This window comes from Astatotilapia calliptera, chromosome 2 (genome assembly GCF_964374335.1).
Source record: "Astatotilapia calliptera chromosome 2, fAstCal68.1, whole genome shotgun sequence".
Classification (NCBI taxonomy): Eukaryota; Metazoa; Chordata; class Actinopteri; order Cichliformes; family Cichlidae; genus Astatotilapia; species Astatotilapia calliptera.
Window position 1 is genome coordinate 7845494 of NC_137423.1, and position 22007 is coordinate 7867500.

The 22007-nt window shown below is 40.9% G+C and overlaps 1 protein-coding gene across 4 annotated transcripts in view; it reads left to right on the forward strand.

Moving 5' to 3' along the window:
* afg2a (AAA ATPase AFG2A) overlaps positions 1 to 22007 on the forward strand; it is a 110629-nt gene that overhangs the window by 24541 nt on the left and 64081 nt on the right. For all 4 annotated transcript variants that reach the window (XR_013910747.1, XM_080305033.1, XM_080305030.1 and 1 more), the window contains exons 12-15: positions 6608 to 6817; positions 10278 to 10331; positions 10634 to 10713; positions 13520 to 13646. Coding sequence is in view for 3 of the 4 variants with exons in the window: in XM_080305033.1 (XP_080161159.1) it covers positions 6608 to 6817; positions 10278 to 10331; positions 10634 to 10713; positions 13520 to 13646 (471 nt within the window). In the remaining variant the exon portion in view is untranslated. The remainder of the gene's footprint in view (positions 1 to 6607; positions 6818 to 10277; positions 10332 to 10633; positions 10714 to 13519; positions 13647 to 22007) is intronic.

The following is a 22007-nucleotide window of genomic DNA, read 5'->3' on the forward strand; positions in this document are numbered from 1 at the left end:
TGGATTTTTTTTTTCTCCTCTCCTTGCACAGCTCAGCTGAAAGGGCAGCCGCAGAGCCCCGGACTTGATTATATCCACATGAGTGCAAACATTTGTTTCTAATCCATTTTATATAAGAAACTTCCAGTGGTGCCGTATAAGTACATGCCTCGAGTTCCTCCGAAACCTTCTCAGATCACAGATCTAGAGATTTTACAGAATATGCCTCTCAATTTACCATTTATTTATGATTAAATACATCAGAAGTTTGATTTAATCCTTTGTTTGCTCTGTGATGAGAAATTCTTCAAACTATCTCAGTTTACCCAGTTTTTTTTTCAATGAACATCTTCCACTTTATAGCCTGGCTTTAATATTTTTATTTGGCAGCTGTATAACAAGCCTATTATTCTTCCTTTTAAACATACTCCTTGTCTCTCTTGACTTTTTTTTGTCTGTGAAGTCCCCCACACCCCTCCTCACAGCCCCATCAAAGGACCCGAGCTTGAGAAGGCCCCTTGTAAAGTTCAGAAAACAACAGTAAAAGATAATAACTGGGTCTCGTACAAAAAGGAAGAGAGGGAAGAAGGGGGAGAAACACAGCAGAGCGAGGTGTGAGTCAAAACATTGCCTTCTAATTCCACAAACACTTCATTCGTGACAAAAGGCAGCTTACACTTAATGTGACTTTTTATTGTTATTTCTTACAATGACTCCATTGAGTCTGCAGAGGCAACTTAAAAAAAACAAAAAACGGGGGGAAGATGAGTGCATAAAGTTGTGTTGCACATCTGCTTCTTTGATAGAAACATGGGAATAATTGATTTGTAATTAAACGCCTGTGGATGTGGCTGCTAATTTGGAGGCTTACATGCTTTTTCTCTGCATTTGACCCTAGCAGCTGTTCGTTGTTTGCAGTTGAAAAGGAAATGTTCAATCATTGTACCTCCAGCCAATTTTAATATGTGTCTACCTGTGTCATCAGCGTAATCATCGAAAACTCTCAGGGACCTAAACTTCCAGGAAAACTGCAAAGTTCTAGAAAACATTCTTCTCTTGTGACCCGATGCTGCACTCATACATGTAAATAATAAATGCAGCCAATGAGGCCAGGAAAAATGTTTGGACCATCCCTGCAATTTTTTGCCTTTTTTCACCAAAAGTAATATCCAGATGATTTATTGTTCCCTTATTGTCTAATATAATTTCTCAGAGTTGCAAAACATCACAAAGTAATGATACTATTTCAGTTTGAATGACTGCATAAACACTGCAAAACTTGGCAAAAAGTAAAAGCCGAGGCACGTAGTTGGAGAATTCACGTCATTCGCTTTAAATATCATCGGTATCAGCACAAAGCTGCTCAGTTATCATTTTTTGCCTTCTAATTATTTCTTTTATAAATGTTGTGTAATGTATGTCACAAAAACCTCCTTTTTTTTTTTGTCTCCCTCCATTTTTTTTCTAATCATGCTCACCTGTTCCCTCAATCTCCCGTGTTTTACAGATGACCTTATCTCACTTTTTATTTCATTTCATTACTCTCTGGGGCTTCAAATGGGCATTTTGCTTTGCTTACCTACTTTCGGCTTATCTTCTCATCTCTGCAGCACTGTTTTCTCTCTTTTTCCTTTCCTCGCCTCCCTCCCCTCCAACCATCCGTTACCCTCTCTCTCTCGCTCGCTTAGCGCTGTCCATAAATTGTTCGGTATTTACAGTATGTGGCCAGACGCCAGGTTTCCATTAGGTGCTCTGTTCCCCGGAGACGGCGCCGGTGGCCTGGGATGTGTTACCTTTGGATGGAGGGCAGTAGGGAGGGTGAGGGGGGACAAGCTTGTGAGGAGAGAATAGGAAGTAAAAAGGAAAAAAAGAGGGGAAGGGAAAGAGATTTGAGCATGTATTTAAGGCAGAGTGAGAGAGGGTGATAGTGAGAAGGTCAAGTGAGGAAAAAGGAATGAGTGGAGAGATATAAAAAATAGAAAGCTCTGGGAAGAGAAGGTAGGAAGGTAGATGTAAATAGCTTTTGCACTTGTTGACAGTAACAAGGTTACCTTCTTTTTTAGAAAATTTGACTGGTGCTCAACAGGTGGTGCTTGAATGACTGGTGTTTAGTAATGAAGAGTTCAGTGGAACCTTGTTTTGTTGTGGAGACGAACAATATCTACATCACGGGGTGAGAGGATAGAGTTTTCTGCCTCCTAATGTGAATAAAAAGCCATATCTGGTTGGAATTTGTTTCCGTGCGTGGCACCGCGGCACTTCCAGCACAGCTGTTACTTTAAGATTGCTCCCTGTAAGCCCCATCCTAACCACTCACATTTGTGCCTCTGCAGTACGCACTGGATCTCCTTCGCTGTATCAAACCTCGACCCTTCAATTTGAATTTCATTTTGGGAAAGTGGATGAAGTTCTGGGGAACTAAATCTGGCAAGTAGTGCTGGTGATGAGCAACAGTTGCCCTGGTCCTGCCCAAATTTGTGGTTTAGTAGTGATGGAAGCTCTCCAGAGATGCAGAAGAAAATAACTTTGAGGAGGAGCTTGATCATGTTTAAATCTTTTATGGCTTTTTATTTCTATGTGCAGGATCAAGGAACATTTTGAATGCACTTTGCACTGGCTTTCAGTTGAATTTTACTCTCACATGTCACATCGCATTGTTGAGTTCAAAGAATTAAAAGTTTTCAGTATTCAGAGTGTTTTCTGCATTTAGATTATTTGTGAAATTCAGACCTGTGGCACTTGAACTGAAAACTGTTTAACTAGAGCCTGTCTGTTTATTTTAACAGTCAGTCTAAAGGTACAAATGAAAAATACATGTAGAAACAAGTTTGGTAGGGCCAGAGGTGCCACCAAGGAGGGGCCGGGGGGGCACTGGCCCCTCCTGGCAAGACTGTCCTATGTTGGTAATATTTTTAATAAACATGAGCACAAGAGAAGAAGGCATCCTACAATGAGTTGAAACATTAACCCTTTAAAACCGGTCGGAGCGGGCACGCTCTGTTTTGCGTAACTATTTTTAAATCCCTGTAGAACCGGAACTGCGTAAGCTAGCGCAATTATTTTTTTTTGCATATGAAACTGGAGGAGTTGTACTTACATCTTATGCCATCAGCTTGTCCTAGGTCACAGTTTCCTTCCACATAAAGCTTTGCAAAAATTGCATAAAAGGCGCTTGCAGGAACAAAAACGTATATAAAGCATAAAGTCATGTTTGACTTTATGCTTTTCTGAATAGTTGCTGGGATGCTTAGAACTCGAATTGCACTGCTGGAAATAGTTTATTTTGATGCACATGCTGTTTTCTTTGCAAATTTGCATCATAGGATTGTTTTTTGTTTTTCCTGCAGTATATAGAAATTGGTGTATCTTAAAAATAAAACTATGAAGACACTCAAAATAAATTCCCTGTTGTTGTAAACTATTTTTTGCAACTTTTTTGTATTTTAAGTTTTGAGGGATAAACCTCCTAAATTTCTCCAGGTAGAAATATATGCAAAAAAACCAAAAACGATTTTCATTTTTTTTGTAGTTTATTGCACTGTTTTGCAATTAATGTAGTTACTATGGACTTAATGCATACATATTATTAAAATATGGGCTATAACAGTTGTATTGATGTATAGCAACTTGAAATGCTCCCAGAAATGGCACTACAGCATGTAAAAATATAATATAAGCTCTGGCGGACTTGGTTCTATGGTAGGTCTTAAAGGGTTAACTTGTTTTTTTTTTTTTTACACACACAGACAGAAGGTTGGTGGCGCAGCGTGTGCCACCCCAATATTTTTAGTGATCCTCATATGGCCACCCTTATGAAAAACAATCTGAAGGTGCCCCTGCTGGTGACAGCATCTTATGTCACCAGTACACAAAATAAGCTTAGAAGCAGAGGAGCTATTTCTGAACTACTGTGTGTAGATTTTACAGTATCCAGCTGTACTACATTGCATATGGACACATTGTTTGACTTCCTAAAAAAACAGGTTTCTCTCTTTCGTTCATGTGAATGTAATAAGACAAATCCAAATGTGGGAGGACAGAAAAGCAGTGCGATAGATAAAGACAGAAGTAAAACAGGAAGGAATGAGTGGGGGAAAGTGGATCTAAAAGGAGATGGGGGAAAAAAAGAATGAGAGGAGATGCAGACCGAAAGAAGCATAAGAGGTGAAACATAAGGAAGAAAGAATTGGTAACGAAGAAAGAGACAGGAAGGCTTTAGAGGCTTTTGGATGAGGCTGTCTCCTTATCTGCTTTATCTCCTCCGGTTGTTCACTGCCGGACCCTCTCCCTCCCTTCCTCCCTCCTTCCATCTGTCAGACAGACAGCTGTTGGCAGACTCGCTCTGTTGTTGTTCACTCTGTCCAGAGTCTCCCCAATCCAAGCCCTCAGTTCCTCCATCTCTTTCCAAATATGCTTTTATATTTCTCTCCTCTCCACCCGACCCCTGTCAACAGTTTGGAAGAACTTGACATTCTTTGCGATTTACTCGTGTGGTCAGAAAGTTAAAAAGGTCTTCCTGTGGGTTACATGAGAACATCAGTGACATCAGTGTGCAATCAGAGTTTATTTGGTCTGTTGCACTTATTGTTGGCGATGTGTTTGTATTTGAGTGTATTATGTGAGTCTGAGCTTTATATTGGAATAAAGGACTAATGGTGAGCATTTATTAGAGTTTGGGCACTCTCGTCCTCTGCCAGTGAGATACATATATAGTTTGCTTGATTGCATGTTATTGTTTGGGTGATTGATTGCATTGAACCAGAGGTGTTTTAGTCAACATTTTGATTGGATTCCAGACTCTTCTAAATCTGCTTCAGCTAATACTAAGATTGCCTCTTTTTCTTCTTTAACTTCTCTTCGATTGCCTGTTCACTGATAAGTGTTATATGCAGAGTCTAGCATCAGGTCAATTAAACCTCTGGATGTTGATCTGGTCAGTGTCAAAGGGGGTTTATAATCACTTTCAGCTGCTTTGGTGTTAATGAAATTAGCAACAGGTGCACTAGAGGGGCAACAGTGAGACAGTCTCCGCAACAGGAATGGTTTTACAGTTGGAGGCCACTGATATTTTCTCCCTGCTCATCTTTTCTGAAAGCTTTTTTTTTTTTTTTTTTTTTAATATAGTCAATATAATAGTCAATGGTATTATGAGGTAGCATGAGGGGATACCTGGATCCCACTGGTGTGAATATGACAGACAAAAGAAACAGAAACAAACTTTGTGAGGATGGCCTGAGAGCCTGACGTCCTCAAGAGGGTGCTGTGCTCACAGCCTGGCATCGTGGCAAATGGCATTTGCCATAAAATACCAGAATAGGTGCGTGTACCGCTAGTGCCCCGTGCTTTTCACAGATCACCTTCACCTTGAGCACATGTGACAGGCGTAAAAGGGTCTGGAGAGGCTGTGGAGAACATTATACCGCCTGTAGCCTTGATCAGCATGACCAGTTTGGTGGTGGGTCAGTGATGGTCTGGGAAGGCATATCCATGGAGGAACGCACGGAGCTGTACAGTCTAGACAACGCATGAAATCCTTGGGCCCATTTTCAGATACACTAGTACACTGGGTCCTGGGTTCCTCCTGGTGCACTGGTGCATGGCAATGCCTGACCTCATGTGGTGAAAGTATGCAGGCAGTTCCTGGAGAATGAAAGAATTGCCACCATGCTTGCCAATGGAAAACCTCTGGGGCATTATGCTTCAGCCTAACTGATGCCACCAGGTTGGACTTTAGCCTTTCCAGGAGCCATGCAGACAAACACATGTTTGTATGTCCATGAAATGACATCTTTTTGTTCCTAACACATTACCCAATCCTGGGTATCCGAGGGAGGACACTCAGCAGAACAGAAGCAAGCCATCATGCTGTCATGTACAACAAATTGAAAACACAAGTTGTTGTTTTTTTGGCCACATCAATAGAATCTTCTCTTACTGTACCTTACTCACCAAATTTTTCTCCTCCCTGCAACTTGGTCCTCTTTCCCAAAATAAAATTCAACTTGAAAGATCGTCATTTTGACTCATTGTCAATTCCATCATTGAGACGTAAATGCAAGGGGATAGAAGAGTACTTTCACAACATGATAACAGCTGAAAGCTTAAAACAGTCTAAAGATGAAACACTAAATATTTGTTGTATTACCTATACTAAAGAATTTATTTTTCAGCCTATCCCAGCTGTCGTAGGGCGAGAGGCGGGGTACACCCTGGACAGGTCGCCAGTCTGTCGCAGGGCTAACACAACCATTCACGCTCACATTCACTCCCGCATTCACACCTATGTGGCAATTTGGATTAATCAATTAACCTATCCCTGTACCCCGCCTCTCGCCCTATAACAGCTGGGATAGGCTCCAGTGCCCCCCGCGACCCTGAAAAGGATAAGTGGAAGCGAATGGATGGATGGATGGATGGAATTTATTTTTCATTCCTTGAACATTTATAACAAAAGGTTTGTTATTAGTGTGTGAGGTATTTTATTTTGAAAGTCATTTGGGATAAAGAGAACATGCCTTGGTTTCGGTAACTTGTTAGAGAGCTGCATTATTAAACTACATTTGTAACTATTTACCCCCTCCCCCCCAAAAAACAAAAAACATTGTATTACTTCATTCCCTCGTTCCAGGTCCGCTGGTCAGATGTGGGTGGGATGGAAGAAGTGAAGCTAAAACTGAAGCAGGCAGTGGAGTGGCCCCTGAAGCACCCAGAGGCCTTCACCCGCATGGGGATCCAGCCACCTAAAGGCGTTCTTCTCTATGGGCCTCCGGGCTGCTCGAAGACCATGATTGCCAAGGCTCTGGCTAATGAAAGTGGGCTCAACTTTCTGGCTATTAAAGTGAGTTTCCTCCATGAAATCTTAAGAATAATCCTTTGCTATCTTTCTTTAGATGAGATTTAATAGAGAATTTTGCTTTTCTGTTATGCAATGGATGATGAGTTGAAATCAAAAAAGGCACTGGGCCAAAGCTTGCTGTTTTTTCCAAACTTTCATACATAAATATGAACAAATAATGTTTTACAGATGTGCCTGTTCATATCATATTCTTGGTTGAGTGCTCTGCCAAAACACTGCATATGACTCAGCCATTAGTTAGATGATGGGTGATTTGTTGAGTCAATCTCAACTCCCAGTCCAAGCCTTTTTAGCGGAACCTCAGTAACAGCAGTGTTTATGTACGTTGCATTGTCATTCCCTCAGAAACCAACTGGAAGAACTTAGTGAAATTACCTCCCTTTAACGTGCATGTGTTGAACAGTTGTGTTTCACATCTTCACTGAAATTTAAAGATGTTTGCACCAAGTTACCTGCTTCACAACTCCATGTTTTTAGCATAGATTGTATACAAAAAAAAGAAATTACTACAATGAAATCAATCAGTCGTATCATATTTGTTTTTTGGAGGTAGATGTTGCCCTATTTAGACAAGAAGGTTAGTGCTAAGTTATTAGCTAATGTGTAGATCACTCCTTCATCCAAAGACTGTACTGGTGCGTTGCATAGACACAGATACCAGCTAATAAGTGACATGCAAGAAGCAAATACTAAAATTTCAATCACCAAAACAATGAGCACAAACTAGTAAAATGGGCTCTTAGTACCATTAAACACACACGGGGCCATATGATTTGTCAGATAATTGCATTAAAAGGAAACCACAAACGCAGATGGGAACTCCACTTAACTGACATTTATCTCTAGTCTGTCAGTGAGATGTAAGAGTTAAATGAACACTGAGATATCATTTGTGTTGAAGTAGCAGTGGTGATGTTTCCCTAATGACCTGAAGGCAGATTGGCGGGCCAGCTTCCTCTGCACAGAGCTTCCTTGCTTGCCCTTTGACCCCGTGTTTATCCTCTTTCATTCATCACTCCATCTTCTCTGCCACGTTAGCCTCGCTGCCCTCCAAGCACGGTTGACAGAGATTGATTGATCAGCTTGCTGAATTGTTATCAGTGAATATTTTTAAAGAATGTTGCCATGAAGACAAGAAGCCAAGACAGAAGCTCTCAAGTGGCACCATTAAGCCAGGAGCAAATCTAGATGTGAACTGCAACGTCTTTACCCGAATCAAATCCTGTCGCAAACCTCTGGGATCGACGGAAGGCAGTGCTCCTTTTGGCATGATGTTGGGGTCGAGGATACAACGTTTATGGCAGTTGGTGAAAAACAAAGGGTAGCACTGTAGAAACCAAAAATGTTGTTACACTTACTCTAAAAACAAATATCCCCCTGAAAATTACAAAACGTGCTGTTTCCTAATTACAATAATCAGGTTCAATGTGCAATAGCATTTTAATGGAGCAAATATAATCCAGAGGAATACGAGTTGTTTAATGTCTGTGCACGCACATTAGTCCTGGTGACTATTTCTAGCATTTGATACAAAGTTACTGCTTTTTTTTTTTTAAAGAGTTTTATTATAATCTTGTGCTGCAAGTTTCAAGTCGTCACAAAAAGAATCAGTGAGAAGGGTAAAAACATCCTGTCCCTCCTGCTGAAAGCCACTCTCACCATCTGAAATAACACTATCAGGTTTTTCCAGAGTAGCGGTTGCTTTGACATAGATACTTTATCCAGATTTAAATGTGGATACTTTAAGGCTCAGTCTGTTTCCTCTGTGTGAAAAGCCCTATTATCATCTTGTCAATTTTAGTTTCCTCTCGCTGCAGCCACTCAAATACACTCAAATCCACAGATGCATACGTGCACACTAACACACACATACGGAGACTGCTCATATCTCTACATTGTCAATGGTTTTAAACTCACCATGTCCACCCTTTGGCTCTACAACAGAGAGTGAGGAACCAGGGATTAATGAGTCAACCTCCTCACTTACTGCAGGAGACAAAGGGGCTGGGAGTTAAGTGTCGTCTCCTCGGTGAGCCCAGAGGCGTTGAAAGGGTGGATTGCAGTGGAGGAAGTTCTTCTGAGGTTTGAGTGGATGTTTATCTGCTCTGAGCAAGGGAGATATGAGGGAGAAAAGGACTAGGAAGTTAAGAAGAAGAGAGAGAACTGGAGGTTTATTTTGTAGTAATTTGAGTAAAATTAGTCATAATAGCAGTTTAAGTAGAATTAAATGAAGTGAGTACATTTTTTAGCGTCCACAATTCCCTCATCCACAATGAAATGCCGGAAATGGCTTAATCGCCTCCTATTTTGTCAGGAAATAACAAGCGTATGCTTTCCAGTAATTATCTATTTGAACAAGCAGGTTGTTTGTTATGCCAAACGTCTCTCTGATCGATGCTCTTCAATAGCATACTGACATTGAACGCATCAGTGAGATGCTTTCCTAGTACAGTATTAGTTGATTTGCTGCTGCAGAGCATTTAAACATATCTTAAGTATATTCCATGCTTCTTGTAAAAACCCAGATGTAACTGTCCAAGCTGTGAGGGAAAACTCAAGAAACCATTTTCAAACATCTCTGGTTTTAGGCTGACAGGAGGCCAAAAATGAAGAGGGGAAAAAAGTATCCTCTCAAACATAACCGGCAGAGTGTGGATGTGGTCTTAGTAGCAGTGGTATCTGGAGGAATTAGTGTCTTCCAGTTGGAAGAAACTGCAACTAAATGGAAATAAAATGCTCATTTATCACTGTCAGCAAGGCTGGGTAAAAACCTTGACAAATTTGGCTGCTGTCCTGCACACAGTTTTGATCTGGCTGAGCCAATGCAGTGTTTGGTTTTGGTTACAAACCTTCAATTTTATCTGTGAGAATGAGCCCGAGATTTAATTTGGTAGGTTGTGATGCCAGCTACAGTTATCGTGGCGTTCATAGTAGGTACTGGTAGCACTATTGTACTAACAGTAACAAGGGAGGCCGCAGCAGCAAACAGTACTGTTTATTTGCCAAGTGAACCACAGGTGTTGCATAAAGCAGTACACAGTGTCCAGTAAACATCGAAAGAGTACTGTGGAGGTACGCACTCACACACACGTGCACGCACTGCTGTAATCTGTAACATTCTTACGCTGTATTATCATTGTTTGTTTTTCACCGGGCTCTTTGTAGCCTGCAAAAGATGTGACAAAGAAGCAGCTGCTGTGTGGTCACAGTTTAAACAGCTATGCTAACAGGACTGCCTCCAGATGAAGCTTCAGGATAAAAAAGGAATGATTAGTCATAAAGGTGCTAGTAATTAAGGCAAATGAATTCTTTCTGGACAGAATAAAACCCACATCAAAGTGTTTTGAGTATTAGTTAATATAATTTAGCATTTCAGGTTGTAAATATGTCACGTTTTAGACTAGCTTGAATAACTTTAAATCGCTTTAAACTTTTCTTTCAGGGCCCAGAATTACTGAGTAAATATGTTGGGGAGTCTGAACGAGCTGTGAGAGAGGTATGTGCATTTAACATCCTTGTTTTTTATCATTTACATATACGTATATATATAAGTTGTGTAAGCAGAAAGTTATGCAAACTGAGTTGATTTCCTGGCCTCTTTATTTCCTCCGTCCATGCTCTGGATATTTTTGGTTGTTTACGCAATGAAAGGATGACCTGAGATGTAATTCATGGCATTAATGAGTGTTGTATTTCCTCTGTATGTTTGTGCGCACTTCTGGTTGGGAGTGATTCACAAGTCCGGTTAAACATTTGTCCTGTTTTCCTCTTTTCTATTGTTGCTGACGCTGCTCGCAGGTGTTTCGGAAGGCGAGGGCCGTCGCTCCCTCCATCGTCTTCTTTGACGAGATTGATGCTCTCGCAAGTGAAAGAGGAAGGTACAGTATGTTCTTTTCATAGTCTTCGTACATAATAATCCCCCCCCCCCCCCCCCTTTCCTCCTCTGCTCTGTTCATTCCTTGTCCAGTCATGATGATGCACAATCATCACTGTGGTCGGCTTTAGTTCACCAGCCTTAATCTTTGACCCCCCGCAGATCTCACAGTTAATTCATATGAGGGTTAGTGCAAACATCCCAGGAAGTCTGCATGACTGCACTATCCAAGCCAGCCACTCAGTTCTCGTCGTGTCTCCTCAAACTTCTGCGGCTTTTCACTCCCGGTGAACACAGAACACAGTCTTGTCTGGAGGAGCTTTAGTGGGATGGCACTGGGAACATCTGTGGCTTAAAGGAAAGAGGACGAGGGGGAGGGAGGGGGGGCGGACAGAGGACACAGGCCGGAGGCGCACAAACACTTCATTGTGCCCTTCCACAGCAGATGGGGAAGGCCAAATATGCAGCAAGCTTCCTGGTTAAACCAACCGATGAAACTAAGTTGTAGGAAGGAGCAGAGAAAGGCCAATGGGCAGTCTTTGTAACCTTTGTGAGTGGGCCCTTTGTCAAAGCATCACATTCTGCTTCTAAGACAAAACATATTTTGATAACTGTACTTTTGTTAACGGGCTTCCGCTCATGAGATGTTGAATTTTTAACATCTTATATTCCCTTGACCTTAGTCTTAGACTTGATAAGCTAGGCCTTTCACTAGGCTGAGCTTTAGAGCTTGTGACTTATAATGCAGTCTTGGCTCTTGCGCTGCAATCAGCATACAGGATATACTATTGCAACTTTGATTCATCCATTTGCCAGCGGGACTGACGAGCATTTTGGCTCTTACGATATGATTGAGCCTGGCTTTCTCATTATCTCCATGTCCAATTTTGTGATTGATCTCAACGAGAACCAACTGTGAGGTGGCAACGATCGACGTTTGCCTGGATGTGTGCCTTGAGCCCACTCACTGTTTTAAAAATGCACTTAGCGCTGATCTGTAAAGGTTATTTATTGGTGTTCACTTCCTGCCATGTTTAATCAATGAAGTGCCTCGTGCATGCCGGCAAGAATTTAAAACTGTTGACACAACCAGACAGTCTCTGCCGGATTGTGAGCCCGTGCGTGTGTGAGAGATTGCGTTTTTCTTTTCGAGGCAGGACAAACACCTGTAAATCTGTCAGCCTACCTGCCACGAGTCTAAACTGGTGAAATGAAATGAAGAAAATTGAAGAAAGACGGAAACAGAGGCCAAATTTGAGAAGCAGAGAGTGATTGGTTTTACTTCTGATAAGTTTTTTTCCACATAATAGCACCTTTTAATGCTTTCCTTTTTATTTCTGTTTTCCTTTTTTTTCCCTCTGTTTTGTTTTTATCGTCCCATCCTCAGCTTGTTTTTTGTTCAGTTTCTCTTTTTCTCCTCCTCATGACTTTTTTCTGTTTATTTTCCCATGATAACTTTTCTCATCTTGCGCCTTTGCTACTTTTCTCTTCAAGCTGCCATCCCAATTCATTGCAGCTTCCTTGGCATCTCCCCTCGCCCAAACTTTGTCTCTCCCCCTTCCCCTCACCCCCTTTTCATATCTCAGTGACAGAGCTCTTTTGTGTTCCTCTGCAGCCTTGTCTGTGCTAATGACGTCTGGCACTTCCGCTGGCCCTGTCAACAGAGACTGTGTGTGTGTGTTTGAGCTTGGAGGGATAGCTGTCTGCACTGTGTTATGGAAAATAACCACCTTGTTATGCAGTGACTAATGCAACGATGAGCTTTTTTTGTTTTTTACGATACAGCTGTCGATTTGCTATTATGCAGTTCTTCTGTCCCACTGTTGCAATGGACGAAGTGGTCCGTCACTGCAATGTATAAAGTTTTGTTTGGTAAAAACTGTTCCTGGATGTTCAGGTAGCCTCAGATGGCTGACCTTACTCATTCACTGACCCCTTTAACATTTGGAAGCTGCTCAATCTTTAAATTTTGCTCCATTTAGGTGAAAGGGAACAGCCTGTCTTTCCTTCTTTTACCCTTCTCTGACTCATTTTCAGTAGAGCATCTCAATACTTTGGTTTACCTTTGAATTACATGAAATATTTGCATAGATCGGCTTTCGCTTCTTCATCACATTGACTTCAGGTGAGGCAAGATATTCACAAGTCCAAACAAAGGGACGTATTTAACAACCAAAGAAGAGCTGCTTTATTATAGAGGGATTGCCTGTTTTCTGCTGCCTTGTTTTGAGTTCAGTTTAATACGTCATTGGCAAGAGAGCTCGCTTTTGCTGCCAGTTTTTTTGAAAGAAGTATTGTGCTAATGAAAGTGTCTGCTTGCCGAATGTCAAATGTTCCCTTCAAGTACTCAAGAACTGGCAAATTTTCCTGATTATGTAGAATTGTAAATATTGTGATGGATGATAAAGTTTTTCAGCATGTGTTGTACCGCACTCCTGAGAGAAAAAGGATGAATTCTTCTACATATCTGGATCATTTATCTTCCCATTCATCCATCACGCATGTAACTTCATTATCCCTTATCCTTTACTCTCATTGCTCCGAGTATTTCTTTTCTGTGCATTTCCTCCTTTCCACGTTCATACCTTTACAGGTCATGGTGTTCTTCCTCCCTTCCCATCCATCATTTAGCTGTACTTCACTTAACACTCAGTAATTCAATAATTAAGTTTTTCACCCGATTCGAGGTAATTTATATACGTCCTTTCCTGTCTCCGTTATCCATTTAATCATCCAGCCACACATCGCTTTCTTCTCTCTTTTCCATCTTCTTTCACTCATCTATCTTCTGTGCTTCTCCATGCCTTCAGCTCCTCTGGTTCCAGTGGTGTGGGGGACCGGGTCCTGGCTCAGCTCCTGACAGAGATGGACGGCATCGAGCAGCTCAGAGACGTCACCGTTCTGGCTGCCACCAACCGGCCTGACATGATCGATAAGGTAAACAGACGCCGGCTCTCTGTCTTCATCTCTCCATCCTCCTCTTTGGTCCATGATTGATAAGCTTGAGGAGATGTTTAGTTTGTCTCCCTTGTCTACTCCTCTCCCTCCCTTACTTTGTTGTACGTGATTGATAAGGTTAAAGGCCGCTTGCCCCGCTCCGTCTTCTGTGACTTGCTCTTCGGATGCTGATGCCATTAGTACGTCGTGGTGCACTTTATATGGTTTCAGTTGCATCCATAATAAATTGTTCTAAGTAACTCAATCTACCTTCATGCTTCTACCCTTTTAGTTTACTTTAGTGGAATAACTGCTGCCAAAGCATTTTTTTTTGTCCTCTTTCTGACCCAAACCAATTCACATATCTGATTAGAAATTAGGCTGTAATATGATGAGGTCATCAAATATAATAAATTCTTCGTTTCATTTTAGCCTCCGGGGATTGGGAGCATTAGTGATTGGGAGCTCAAGCCAAGCCGCTAAACATCTACAACCACTTTACCTTTACGTTTAATTTGCTTAATTTAAAACTCAGTAAAGGTCAAACATTTGTCTCATTGTCATTTCTACTTCCTCTCCTTGACAATTTGAAGATCATACTCCCGTCTTTTCTCCCTTAGCCTCCCTCTGTTTTTATCTCCTCCTTTCTCTTTTCTCCACAAAACCTGTGTTTGGTATCCACCCATCTCTGTTTTAATGAAATTTCCTGAGTGCTGATCAAAGACTGAGCCTGTGCCTTGTCAAGAAGGACACAGGAAAGGAGAATGTCGCCGTGCTCTGTAAGCTTCTGCACAGGCAGCCCTTTCTCAGTTTTTCTTCTGCTTTTTTTGCGGTAGGGTGTCCTCCGATATTGAGTTTAAAAAATACTTTGATGTTACACATTTTAAAAGACGGTATCACGTCCTAATTTAACATGGCAAGCATTAAAATATTGCTGAATTAAGTAAACAGGAAGAAAATTACATAAAGCTGTTGTTCCTCCAACCAGCAACGGATCAACAGATCAATACACTTTTTTATATATTGATTAGTTGTTATAAACTGGTAAGGACTTTTTGATAACATGCTGCTCAAACAGCCCACTTGTGGAAAATTGATCCATCACTATGGTGATGGTAAAACCAAAATAAATTTCAGCAACAACTGATTGCAGTCTCAATTCAGACGCTTTTTAGTGGTATCACTGCTAAAGAAACATACTAAGCATAGAACTGTGAGAGTGTGTATGTGTGTGTCTAAAAGAAAGAAAGATTTAAAAAAAGGGGGGGGGGGGGGGGGAATCAAGCCCCTGGGTGCACAGATGGGAAACCCCAGGCGTCCTTGTACAAGCTGGCCTCCCTCTCAGGAAGTGGTCCCCCGTGCAGCTGAGAAATCAGATTACCTCCTGCTGGCAGTATCCCCCGACACAGTGTGTGTGCGTGCTTGCATGTGTAACGTGTGTGTTTTCATAGGTTCAAGTCATCTGAATGAGGAACGGAAGCTGCCAAATGGACAGACAGGCACCCCACATTCACCCCTTACTTTTTTAACACCCTACCCTTCTTTACCGCTCATTCGCCACCACCGGCGCTGTCTGTCACTTCAAGCCGGAGATGGGCAGACATTTCCATGCCAATGGCAGGATATGATAGGACAAATGAAGATTAATGGGACGCCTTGGTGTCAATGAAGTTATTGTGGGCTGTTAGAGGTGCAGTGGAGGCCTCCTGGGGGCCTCAGCTGTTTGACGGACAGATTGAGTGGGATGGCGAGAGAAAGAGAGTGGGGAAAGTGGTGTTTATTTTAGCTCGAAAGGAGCAGGGCTGTTGTCCATCTCTCAACAGCTCCTACACAACATTTTAGGTTTTAGTTTTTTTATCCGGTTGTTTTAGTGCTCTCCATTTAATGTCTGTGTAAATAATGTTTTTCATTTAGTCAGTTAAAGACCTGCAACACATCTTTGGTAAGTGTATATTGAGGAGGCAGTTTAGCAAAAATATAATCATTTAAATATAGATTCCCACATGGTTCTTATCAGCTCTTTTGGGAAAAATGAAATTGTCATTTCTTTCCTTAAAAATGCTCTTAGAGTGATGCTCTGAGATGCACAAATGGATGGATTTACTTTGCTAAGGAGTAAAATAAATCCTGATTTTCTTTGCTTTTTCCTTACTTGGGAGTGATGTCCCTCCGAGCTCCGAGGCAAATGGGACGCAGGATTCTAGCATATCATGTCATGATGGCATAATCAAAGCATGTTGTCAAACAAAATGTAAGTTTACACCTGATTGTAATGATCCACGATTTATGATTTCACTTAAATTAACCTCCTAAGACCCGAACTCTTCCACGGCATGCATTTTTTATTTCTCTTTGATATTTGAGCTGATTGGGATATTTGACCTGAAGAATGAAAAACAAAGAATTACCAGATATTTTTATTTTTTTATTTTTTTTTACCTAATTTTTGTTTCTAAGAAAAATGAGCTCCACATATGAGAACATTTGTTTAAATTTAGATAGAACAGAAGCAGTATAATGTCCTGGTAAGTGGGTGTTTGAGTATTTTGGTCTAAATAACCCAAAATGTGATGTCCACATATGTGGATGCCAGGTCCTAGGAGGTTAGTATAGAAATATGTTGACATTAACACGTTTAAATCAGCCTTACTTACTGCTACTTATGAAATTACCTAACCAAAGACCAATTTATTGATTACTATATTTAGATTTAGATTTTCCATTGTTTTCTTTCAGTAAACTGTCATGTATGTGTTGCATTTCTTCATCATAAAACAACAGATTATCTTAATATTTGCATACAGTTTCTTACACACTATTAGGAGTTAAACTGTAGATGCCTGCAGTTGATTTGATTCTCAAGCCTAACAGTGGATTTATGTTTCTGTGTTAAATATGTGCCATAGGTACACTGCAATCATAAACCCTTCAGAAATCTTATACCGTAACCTGATGCTTAACTCCGTAGATATCTAACCACATGCCCCCAAGCACCCAGCATGAATAAAGTGAATGTGCATTATTACCTTGTCAAAAAAACATACAAACGGGGACAGCCTGTTCTTGTCCCAAACATGCACGAAAAGGGTCTGTGTAAGAAATGTCATAAAGCAGTCATGATGACGTGTCACCAAACACCACCATCCTACCCCCGTTGCCCCCTCCAGCTTAAGAAGAAAAAAAAACTCTCCCACTTCCTCTTTCCTTTGTATTGCGCCAATCACCCAGGCCCACCTCTGACCCACTATGACTGAGCTGTGGTGATTGATTAGCACCACCAGGAATATTTATCCAGGCTGATCTAGTAGGAAGAACCCCCTGTCACTCTGTTTGTCGAGCAGCTGTCCATCTTGTTTATTGTACACACAAACACACACTCACAAACCAGAAGCCCCTTTTCTAGTCGGTAAAATGATGCTTTGATAGTTTTTTTTCCCCATTACAGTTTGTCTTTGCTGTGAACCCATGGGTTACTTTTGTCTCAGAAAGATAGTGTTGGTCTGTTGTTTCACTGAAAAGCCCATTTGTTTGCCCTAATGTGTGCTAGGCTTTATCCATGCTATCAGGAGGCAGGGCTACTTACAGTGGAGAAGATTGCTAGCAGATGGGTCTTTGTTTGTGACCAGAAGTTACCAACTGGGCTCTTATCTGAACAAGGGGCCACAACAAAACAGAGGCAGCAGAATTAGAATTGAAAGGGCAGCATGTCTACGTTGCTGTTCAGTACTGTAGGGGAAATTACAGTGGGTGAGTTTATCCTTCAACAAGTCAACACTTTCTGCTATTATTAGACATGAGAGTGTTTTTAATATTTATATTTTATAAGTATTGTGTTGGTGCACCCAGCAACTTACAAATTTCCACCTACACCAGATTCCTCTTTCTATTTTACAAAAACCCAAAGATTATTTATGACTCAAAAATGATCCGTTGAGTCACAAGTAGAGTACACAGCGTCCCAGTGGCATCCATTTGTCATCGAGCCTTTTTGTTGTTGACATTTTCCAGCGTTTGAAACCTGTTTCCCACCAGATCACAGTGTGTTTTAGTCACTAACCGTTATGTATTCGATTTTCTGCCCTCTCATGTTTACGGACTCCTCCTTCTCAAAGTCTTCTGTGCTGTAGTGTAGCTTCTGAACAGGAGATGGGGCCAAAACTGACACGGGCCAAGATTCTTGACAATTCTTTTCAAAACTTGTCGATCCTACTTTAAAGTAAAGAAATGAAAATGTTCAAAAGTGTTAAAACGCCTTTGGTGCTTAAAGGATCGTGTAAGAAGCCTTTAATGTTATAAAGTAAATTCCTTCTGTGGCTGGTAACAGTCACATGTTTTATGTGACACAGAATACATTTTGGCACATAAAAATGAGCTTAGGGTGGAAGGAGTAGTGTACTTGTTATATTATTTAAAAGCATGTAATGATGATGCTTTGTGCACTGTTGTCTCTATAAATTAATGTAACTGCTATGCCTAGAGTTTTTTGATTTGGTCCAAAAAGTCATACCACATGATGTCTGGCACTGGAAACATGAGGACACATGAATCTCTGTGCTCTTGTAGTACCGTAACTGACCTTATAAATGTGTAACTTTTTATTCATTCATAATTGTAGCTATGTTTTTGTAGAATCTGTGGTCCTTTCTAATCCAAGATCCACAAAGTTAAACATTTGTATTTTGTAATCAGATCAAAAGAAAAAGTATATTCTCATTTCATGTGTATATCAGTGCACCTGGCCCTAGGTTTGACCAAGTATATGGAGCATGTTGATCAAAGTCCATTCATTAAGCCGTTCTGTGGCCTACCGGGCTTTAGCAGGAGTCATACAAAGTAAACACTTGACATCACGCCAGTTCGAGCAGCCTGAACATCTGCCAGTGTTTTCCCAGCCAGTCTGGATGTTGCTAATTGTAATCACAGATGAATTCCACCAGACTGTAATTAGTGGGCCACTTGTTAAATATTCAGGCATTAGTTAAGTGTAGCTTTGATTTTTTTTTTCCCTCCCCTCTCCTCCTCTCTGCTGCATTCAGTGCTTCTGTGTCTGTTGTGGCTTTCCATTCATCTGTGCAGGTCATTGTGCTGGTTTATGCTTTTGTTATCACCTGTTTAGCGAACAAAAATGGTAGAATCTCCCACCTCATGAAATGAAAAAGCATCAAATAAGTTATCTAATAATAACTGCAATCTGCATTCGTGACAGTGGTAGATATGCCGACTGCAAATCATCGTCTCTGCGAATCTAGAAACCGTAAATGTTTATATTTCCCTTGATCATTTTTAGACTGCCAGTTAAGTGTGAATGGCCAAATTCCATATTAATCATGGAAACCCACCTCAAGGTACATTTAGTAACTATACTGGAGCTTTTGAATGGTTGCCTCGCACATAAAAGAGTCCTGGTTTCAATTCAGGAAGGAGACACAAAACCCGGGCTCAGGGGGTCACTGCGCTCAGTGTGGTTTCCAAGCCCAGAGAAATCATCAGGAAGGCATCTGGTATAAAATTTGTGCCAAATCAAATATGCAGATCCGTCCGTTATGGCGACCTTTTGGGAAATAAGGAAGCAGTTGAAAATGTCTTCTTTTACCAGAGATTCTAAAGGTATCACAGGCTTCCTTAGGCCAATTTTGCTCTGTTGTTAGCCCGTTTTCCTTTTTAAGGGAACTTTTTTACCTTAAAACATATCAGCAGCATCTGAAATCCAAATTGTTGTGAATTATTATATTTTTCTCTCAGTCAAATGAATTATTTAACTGGTTATTTTTGATTTTTTCATGGCTAATCTGACTCAAAGGTGAAGTAACTTAATGAAAAGCTTTTGAAATGCATACGTCTGAACCATGCTGTGCTTTTGCTTCTCTGTGTTGGCTCTTATGAATACCTCTTAATTCCTTCTTCCATAAAGACTGTACATTAAGGCTTTCTTCACTTAAGTATCGAAAGCCTCTCTTGAACACTCAAAACATTTCAGTCTTTGTTATGTGGCCTCACAACAGGGCATCGGAGGATCCTCAGTTTCTCTCTGTGAATACCTTTTGTTTTGCCTTTTCTTTAGTAGAAACCTCCACCTGAGCCATGCCTCCACTCAACAGGAAACTACCCTTAGCTAAAAGACCGACTATAAGCCAGGCAGTCAAAACAGGCCATATTTTATTTTGTGTTGGCCTGACGTTATCATCTCCCAAGCTTTGCTCTCCTCTCGTGACGAGCCAAGCATGATGGAATCTCTATTGGTGCTGTCTTAAAGGATTAGAGCTTATTCACTGTTTTTTCCTGACTGCACAGTTCTGAATAGAGCCCTGCTGCCACAGTTCAGTGTCCTACTGAAGCCGAGCTGAGCTGTTGATAGCTGTGCTTCAAAATGCTGTTTTCATGTAGAGATAAGGGTTTTTTTGTTGCATTTACCACTTATTCTATTTTTTGGTATGATTCGCTGTTTGAGAATCGCTCTTTCCTGTCCCGGTAACGTTTCCAAGATTTGGTAATGAGAATGCAGAGTGAGAGTTTTGACCTGCAGGTTAGTAAAACTGCTAACCTGCAAAATAAAGTGTGCGAGTATGTCTTTGCAAACAAGAAATGAGATACCACCGAGGCATGGATGAGCTCTGGGAAGCTGCGTGTGTGTGTGTGTTTGTGTGTTTGGGCACTGGGGGAGCAGGATCCCCAGGCAAGTATCAAACTTCAAGGGCTGTATTAGTGTCAGCTTACACATGTGTGCATCCAAGAATATCATCACAAAAAAGCCTCCAGTCCAACCAGACATAGAAAAAATCCTGCAGGGCCACAATTTGGTTATCCAAGCCTAGACGCAAGTTTTCTGCAAAGAAAATTTATTTTCTGGTAAAAGGCAACATATTTCTCATATTCACACACTTACAAACATAAAATTCAAATATTTAGTGAGACATTGCTTGTTTTTTGTGGTATTGCTTTTATCCAACACATCTCGGTTTGTGTGTGTTTTTAAATATTCTTCCTGCAGTTGGCATTGAGCAAAAGCAAAAGAGACATGAGGATGGGAGAGGGAGGTGTGCGTGGGGTGGAAAGGAGGGAGTAAGGGAGGGGTAGGGAGGAAATGAGGGCTCTTTGTGCTCTGCTACCTGGCAGACATCTCCAGCATGTGTCGTCTTGCCTTTTGGCAAGCCGAGACCACCGGCGCCCTTGGAATGCTCTCAGTTCAGGAAATCTCGTTTATTCTCATAAACGCTACTCCTAACCCCTCTCCTGCTGCACTGCTGAAGAGCTTGCATATTTTTTTTCCTCTTTCGCAGTTTAGTATTTCTGTCTTGTGCAGTAATTCATTTGTTCGTTTTCTGTTTTTCCTGTAGAATTTACACCACGAGAGAAGGGTTTATCCGTGTTCTTCTTCACCCGTGAGCTTTATAAGCGCACAATTAAGGGCCACTTTCAAGTCCGTCAGTAACTAGCGTGTCCTTGTGTAAATGTTTGTTTTCAGGTTCTGCTATTTGTGTCTGATAAACATCGCAAACATTTATGAAACCAGTTGTCGGTGTGCAAGGTTGGATCAGTCAGAGGGATGCTCTTTTTTGTTGTGGCTGATTGTCTTGCAGTGCAGCTGTGACTTGTTGTTTTGCTGTCAGGCAACAGGTAAATCTTTCAGTTGAAAACTTAGCTAAGGTGCTTTGTTTTTTTGTAATTGCATTCCTGCCAATGAGTCGGCTGTATAAGTTTTAAAAACCTCTGACGAGTGACTTTACAGCTCTGATGAGAGTGAAAGAGTCGATGTTCCCAGCAGGCTGCAGCACCCACATAAAAGGAGTAGTTTATGAAAAATGAAAATTTAAACTGGAACCATGGAATGTTGGTGTTTTAACCAACAAGTGGTTCAGCTTTAATTACAAAAAATTCCTTCGATTGGATGGCTTAAAGAAAACTAAGAAAAGAAAAAACAAACTCACAATTTTTATGCAACATTTAAAGGGAACACTCACCATGAAAGAATCTTGTTCGCAAGACTTTTTGTCCAGTAAATTTGTTTTGAAGGAATCTCTGCCTACATTTTTCTGTCAAGCTGGTTGGACAAGTGTCAGCTACAAGGAACAAAACGAATGAGAATCACTCATTTATTGAATCTGGCTCCATCCTAACATTAATTTATTATTTATTTGTTTGTTTATGTTTTTAAAGATATCAAACTAACATCATCTACGTGATTTCAGCAAGGATTCAAATTTACTTGAGTTTTTGTTATGCCGACTAATCCAAATGCATAGGTTCATATTACGTTAGCTTAGTTTAAATGCAATAAGATAAGCTATGTTGTGCTTCCAGGCTAAATTCTGAGTGACAAATAAACTAATCTAAAATAGTCCCTTCGAATGGGGCCAGTTTCTC